Here is a 7,278-nt window from a genome sequence, read left to right as displayed (position 1 = left end):
CCGCACAGCTGCAGCCAAAGTCAACAGGTCCCGGCTCACTGCTCCGCGGTGGTGGCTCTGCCGGGAACGCTCGGCAGGCACACGGGTCCCAGGGCTGGGGACACCCCCGAGCCCTACGGTACCCACTCTGCCCTCTCCCAGCCCACCCAAAGGGGAAGCTCAGGGTCTCTTGACACGTCCAGCCTACCTCCAGCTAGAGAATTCCCAGCAGCAAGACAGAGAATGAGCAAGGTGAATATTCAGCAAATCTGGCTTTTCCTCCTTGGTCAAGGACCGCCACCCCCGCCCCCGGAGAACGCTCATTTCCACGGCCACACGTCCCTGCCCTCTCCCCCTGAGCCCCATCGTATCAGGGAGAGCGGAGGCAGAGGTGACACAGAGCTGCCGAGCACATGAAACAACGGGCACGCACGATGAGCCCCATCGTGCTGCTCCCCATAACTGGCCCAACATCGAGACGCAAGCACCAAATCCATAAGGCAACGGAAGAAATCCCTTGGCTTTACTGGTGCCTGGGACTTAGCAGAGGGAACCTGCCTCCTGCGGGACCACCGTGCCTCTCCAGGGGCACAGGCTTTGCCTCGGCTTGGGCAGACAGAGCCCAGCCTGCCAGGTACCCCTCAGGCACCTCCGAAACGACACGGAGCACACGCCTGCGGGCACCTGGCACGACCTGCCATTTCCAGGAAGGTGTTTGCAAGAAGCCCATCTAAATGGGCGTCTGCCGGTCTGAGGGAACCTTGGAGAGGAGTCTGTCTATCGGCGGCAGCCGGAGGTCTCAGCCGGGAGGCTGCACGCGTAATCTCATTGTCTGCACACCAGCACAGCCGTAAATGCTGGTACCTGTGCCAACCGCACGGAAAAAGACCAGATGCTTGCATTAAGCCATGGCTGTAGCTGACTACTTTGTGTATTACTGGAGCGGGGCCCTGCTCCCGTTCTCTGGCCTCGAGCATCACCCGACAGCAACACGCACCGTCGTGAGGAACAGTGAAGTCCAGGTGGGCATTAAGGGTTGGATGCTCAGGAGCAAACGCTTCACATCCCATTGCACGCTTACAATCGGGGCAGAAATGGGTCGCAGGTTGCTGTTCTTGATGGACTTACGGCTGCGTGAAGAAGGCAGCGAGGTCCTGCCTTCACCCCTAGCCTCTGCTATGAAAGCACGGTCAAGTGTAGCTGCAGCAAAGCCATGAGACTGAGCTCGTGGTCGTATCTCTCGCCTCCGTGCCGGCGTTGTGCTGCGGTTTGCTCAGGTCGGGCGAGGAGGTCCGGCCCTGGCAGGGCTGCGGGTACCTGCCCTTGCGCTGAGCTGGCACAGATCCCTCCTGGCTGAGGCTGCCCAGAAGTGTCCGGCTCCGTCTTTTGGAGAGAGACAGGGAGAGAAAAGCCGGTTCGGAGCAGTCACAGCCTCGCCCCAGTCCTAGCCCAGACGGGAGAAAAAAAATTAGACCATCAGTTGCTTCATTTTACAAATATTTCCTGCCCTTTTCTTGTAACTGCCTTGTTTGTGAGCTCAGACAGGACCAGGGTCTTTCGGGTAAGTTATTTTCCTCTCTGGACTTGGCTTCCCCAGCCCCTCGCAGAGATGCGGGGTAACCTTCGTACGAGGATGCCACTCGTGCACTCCAGCAGACTGGCAGGATACCCAAAACGCCGTGCCCCGGCTCAGCCTCAAGATGATGTTTCCAAAATCACTTTAACGACAGGAGAGCCCCAAGGGCCATTCTCAGGGGTCCCGGGTGGGCAACGGGGAGGGTGCCGTTCCACGAGGGGTGTTTCGTGGCAGCCAGGTTGGGCACCTCCAGGGACCTGCCGTTGGAGCAGCCCCGTCTGCAGCTACACAGGGGAAAGGGGGGGGCTCGCCCTCGGCCCCCGGCAGCCTTTGGAGAAATCCTCAGGATTCATCGTCAGACCCGACCTGGGCACCTTGGGGCATTGAATAGGTTTTTAAAAACACGACTTCAATGTCTTTGAGGGAGTGGAAGCAATGCTGAAGTTCTGTCCTTGGAGGCACTTGTTTGGCTGAGCTCTCCCAAAGGCCAGATCCAGGATCCAGAGATCCCTCTCTGACCCCGTCCCGCTGCCAGATCTGTTAAATACTATTGTTAGCAGGGTCTCTTGGATCCAGAGCGGGTTTTGGGGAAGGGACTCCGTTTGAGTTCGTCTTGTGTTCTGAAAGCAAAATTTGTTACTTAAAAAGCGAGAGAGGAATCCTGCCTTCCCCTACTGGTGCGCAGGCAGAGCCTTGGATGCTGCCTCACCTCGGAGAGAGCATCTGGCTGTTTGGAGAAATGAGAGGCACCACTGTTTTCTTTTGACTAATTTGATGATGTTGCAGCACTCAGAGTGATGAAGCAGAAGGGAAGTTGCTGAGACAGCCCTTTGAGAAATTTCTCCAAAGCTTTTTCCAAAAAGAAGGAAAAAAAAAAAAATTAGCAAAAAGAAAGTTTGTCACTTTGCTCCTTTGAATTGCTTGGCAGAAGAATCCATCTGATTTCCCAAGCCGAGATGAGAGGTACCACCGGCTGCTGCAATCCCCAGGGGCCGCTTCGGATGAACCGATAAAGATGCCGATGCCCACGCTTCCGATGATGGCTCTCGTGCCGTGGTGCCGACAGCAGCACCCTGTGCTGCGACCGCGGAGGACGGACTCCTTCCAGGCCCTTGTCCCGCTGCCTGAAAACCCAATGCTTGAGCTTGGGGCTGTCTGGGAAGCTCCCACATGCCCACCTCGCTTGCTCTGAGCTTTGGGAGAGAAATCCCTTCTTTCTACTCTCCTCCCCTCTCCTGGAGTGTCCTTGGAGATGGCGGCAAGGCTGCGCTGTGCATTGCTCCTCCTTCCAGCGCTAGAGGCCGGGGTAAATGGCTCTTGCCTCACCTTTCTTTTGCCCCACGGAAAAGCACGTTCCGGAGGGCACTGCATCGTCAGGACTTGGTATTTCCGTGCTGTCAGGTCCCTGGGGCAGCTCACAGTCGGCAGCGTTGGGAAACGCGCTGGCTGGCGGGTCTTTTTTTCAAAGCAAGGTCTGGCACAACAGCACGCGTTGGAGGGAGAGGCAGGCGAAGGGATCGGGCAGGATCTGGGATTTGCAGGGTGCAGAGGATGGAGCAGAGCTCAGGAAGGAAGCGGGAATGTTGGGAGCAGGAGGAATAACTCCAAAAGGTGGGATGCGCTCCCCAGAGAGGCTGTGGGGCCAGCGTGCTGGGAGCAGGCAATTGCAGAGCGATGAAAGCAAGAAACCACTTCCTAAATGAGAAAGGAGAGCTTGAGCAGCATGGGCGGAAGAGGACCAAAGCCCCACCGACAAGCACGTGGCATGGCATGGCTTGAGAAGGTCCTGCACCCTCAGAAGGTCAGAGCGTCGCCGGGCTGTGCCCGGTGCTGGGATTAGGGACTAATGAGCTGAGCAAGCTGCACAGAGCGGCTTCGGAGAGAGGCCTATGAAATAGGAAGGCTGGTAAATGCCGTTGAGTAGGCATTGACAGATAAAGACCTGGGAACCGATCCAAGCGATCCCCAAGTCCCATCAGCATCGTTCAAGATTCAGCAGGTGTCAGATGCCACCTGCAACCGCCACGCTCGTCCCCCTCCCAGCCCTGCCCATGGAGCACCCGGAGGATTCCAGCCTCAGCATCTTCTTCGGCAGCCAAACGCAGTCCGGGTCTGCCGGGAGAGCGCAGGCTGGCACGGGGGCCAGGGCTCCGTCTGCCGGGACCACGAAGGAGGAGAGCGGCTGCTCCACGGGGAGCAAGAAGCAGCACCAGCACAGGGGGCCCAATGGGTGAAGGGTGCTTCGGAGAGGGGTGCGAGAGGGCTCCGCGGGGGTATACTCGGGTGGAAAATGCCGTTTGCAGGCACCACGTGCCTCCTTGGATTAGACTGATGTAGTCAGAGTGACGAGGAAGAAGAACCCGCCTAGGGAGAAGGGGAGGGTTATTCACTGCCAAAGCTTCCTACTTCACCGCTTTGCAGAATGGCGATAACGTGATGGTTTCAGGGAACCTTTTCATTTCAGAGGTTTTAAAGTTTTGTGTCCAAGTACAGAATAATGAAGACATCAGAAATGCAAATGAAATGTTTTGAGCAACACAAAGAGATTTTGGCGGTGGCGAAGGAGGTGGGAGGAAGAGAATTTTCTCTTCGAGAACTGCAAAATTATGGGGTTTGTTCCAATGCAGGAGGGAGCCTGAAACCTTGAAACCCTTCATAAACAGAATTCCTGCTCTCAGCACACTTCTCCCTCTCGGGGCTGCTGATGCTGCTTTCTGGACCAAAATTGCCATGTTTCCATCATGCTGTTCATGTTATGGAATAGACCTGGGAGGAAAAATAAATACTGGCAACTCGGTGAGGGGGGAGAGGGAGGGAAGATGGGACATGACAATCTCCCTAGAGCTCAGAGGGAAAAACAGACCTAGGTTAGCTGGCAGTGAGTGAATCAAACTCTATTTTTGTTTTCTAGCCCACGGTGAGCCTCATGGCAGAAATGCCAGCTCTCATCATACCTTGCGCCCCACTTCCATGCTCGGTTCTGTGATCGACTTCACTGCAGATGGCTGGAGCCAAGTAGCAGACATCCAGCCATGGTCACAGCCCATCCCACGGGCGCGCACCACCGACCCAGGGCACCTGACAGCTGGAAATCAGCGGGGAGCACAAGCCAGGTCACTGTAGGGACGACTCCCCGGGATGTGCGGACTATGGGTGCAGGGGATGGAGACAAACTGATTTTTTTTCCCCCCAACGCAAACTTCACAGTTTCCAGTTTTCCTTGGAAGCGACGTTAGAGACATGGGCTGGAAGCCCAAAGCATCAGGTGTAATTTGAATGGCTTTGGGCAAAGCCCAGCTCGAATGAGAAGTGTTTGGCTCCTTGTGAATAACCTCAAACTCGTACTGTCCCGTTCTGCCCTAGGAAAGCTGTCACGGCTCTGCGAGCCGCACCGGCTCTGACAAAGTGCTGCGGGCTGTGAAGGTCAGCACCAGGCGACGACAGAGATGGAACAGGATTGGTCCCGAGATGAGCGTCTCCAGCTGGATCGATGGTCGAGTGGTCCAGGCTGTAGGTGTCAAGCTCAACCTTGAGCGAGGTTTTACACCCTCCCGGTGTCCAGGTAGAGCTCTATTCCTGTTCTGACTGATGCCAGCTTTGCTTGGAGAGGTCACAGCCCACGGCGGGAGAGCTGCATCAATCTGATAAGGCTTGCTTATTTTGGGGGGCTTTTCTTTGTCATCGACCAACACAGTCTCCCCAGTTATCCGTTCCCCATCGCTCCCTGACCTTTCTGCACTTGTCCTGCGGACCAAGAAATCTTTCACTGTAGAAGACCTTCACGATGCCCCAGCTCTGTCTGAGACCAAGCCGAGGAGATGAATCATCTCCAGCACGGTGCAGAGCGGGAGGAGAGGCGGCTCAGAGATGCCCCGTGCCCTGCCGAGCGGCTCTCACCAAGTTTTCCCCGCAGTACATCTCCTTTCCCACCTCGCTGCTCCCGCCCAGCTCCTCTCCCGTACACGGGGTCCTACCGCAAGAGCAAGGCTGCGGCTTTTCATCAAGCAGGAAATTGAAGATTAATTTTGACCGAAAAGTGGATTTTCAGTCCCAAGGTACACAGAGTACATAGGCTCCTTTTTTTAAAGGGTATTGAAAAATGAAGCAAGAGGAGTATTGGTGAAGTACCCACTTCACTAATATTTTTGCTGGTTCGAGGTCCTTCAGTGTAAGTGAATTCAAAGTGCTTGGGTTTAATCTCTCTCTGAGTAGAAGAGACTCCTCAAATTAAAAAACACATATTTTTCCTCCTTCCCTGAGCTGAAGCAGAATTTGCTCCGAGACCCTGCAGCTGGTGGGAGGGGATGGGGACCGTGGGGGATGCGGTCTGAAGGGTGAGGCTGTACCTTGTCCCAATGCTTGGGACCGCGTCCTCCGGGGCTTTGCTGGGCTGTGACCCCCCAGCTCTACCGCAGCAGTCTCAGCAAAACCAGAGGGACAGAGGGGCTTTCTAAGCACCCCTGCACATTTTGTTAGGCCTGTAGTCAAGCACAACCCTTCCAAGGTCTCAATTCGTTGGTTGCTTAAGCCAGGTTCCCCCGGGGATGAAAGGACTCGCAGTCCGGGCGGGCAGCCCTCAGCCTCCGAGACAGAGGGGGGTCCAGTGCCCTCCGGTTGCACAGCAGAGACCAAACCCAACACTTTCCGAAAGCGGCCAAATGTGCGGGACCTGGGGGTACGTGCGGTGGGGAGGGGACTGTGGGGAAGGATGTCCCCGAGCGTGCCCCGTCCCCCCGCTCTCCCCCAAACGTCTCCCACCCACCACCGGCACCCGGCTGAGCAGGTTTTTTTTCCTCTAACTCAGCGCGACCACCTCAACAGGCTTTGAGTAACCATGGCCTCCACGGAAAAAATCGGTGATTTGGGAGAGCAGAAACAACGACGCAGAAGTAAACAACCGAAATTTAAAAAAAAAAAAAAAGATGGAAAACACACGGTGTGGGTGTTGGTTTGTGATGGGAGCGATGGGGAGCTCAGCCTGGGCTGTGCCGACCAGCCTGGCAGGGAACCCACCGCAGGGGTCCTGCTCCTCCGCAGCCAACAGCTCTGCCTTTACCTTCTCATTGCTTCGGATTCAAAAGAAAATATTTTTTTTCCCCCTCCCAAAGGAAGCAGGTGCAGCAAGGGAACTTGAAGTTACCAATCCCTCTGTCACTGAACCGAGATCACGAGCTCCAGCGAACCCTCCCGAAAAAGCCTCCTGGCTTTTACAGCCCGTCGGTAACCGAGGGCAGCCACAACCTGCTGCGGCACTTGGCACTGCCCAAAGTGTTCAGGGACTTGGGGAGAGGCAGCAGGAAAAGGCGACTTGTCATTGCTAACAAAGAGCCAGGAGCCGAGAGAGCTGGTACCAAAAATCTCATAGCTACCAACACCGTTCTTGCGAAGCACGAAGGGCCACAGGGAGCTGCTTCAGCTCCGGGGCGATGATCCCCCTCCATAAACACATCTCAGGGAAATGCTGAGGGAGATCGGGAGGGCAACACCACACACGTGGCCCCTTGCAGAAGCAGATATCAGAAATGAAGCAGTTCCATCCCCATGGTGGGACTTCATCCCCCTCAAGAAGCCATGAGGCAAGCAGCCATACGTCCCCACCCCTGCTACACAGGCATACACGTCTCGAAATAATTCGCTTGGTCTAGAAACAGTGGAGGGGACGAGCAGGCAGCTCCGCTGTTGCATTTCAGCAAGGGAGGGCCCTTTCTCGATGGGCAAACTTC

At 55.9% G+C, this 7,278-nt stretch overlaps 1 protein-coding gene across 1 annotated transcript in view; it reads right to left on the bottom strand.

Annotated features, from left to right (window-relative positions):
• NOS1 (nitric oxide synthase 1 (neuronal)) overlaps nt 1-7,278 on the bottom strand; it is a 38,283-nt gene that overhangs the window by 29,593 nt on the left and 1,412 nt on the right. The window contains 1 exon segment of the mRNA XM_009699035.1: nt 4,522-4,545. Within this exon segment, the coding sequence (XP_009697337.1) occupies nt 4,522-4,545 (24 nt within the window).

Source organism: Cariama cristata, unplaced genomic scaffold, assembly GCF_000690535.1.
Source record: "Cariama cristata isolate BGI_N322 unplaced genomic scaffold, ASM69053v1 scaffold8554, whole genome shotgun sequence".
In the NCBI taxonomy this organism is placed as follows: domain Eukaryota; kingdom Metazoa; phylum Chordata; class Aves; order Cariamiformes; family Cariamidae; genus Cariama; species Cariama cristata.
The sequence above is the reverse complement of the archived record's forward strand: the minus strand, read 5'-3'. Positions and strand labels throughout refer to the sequence as shown.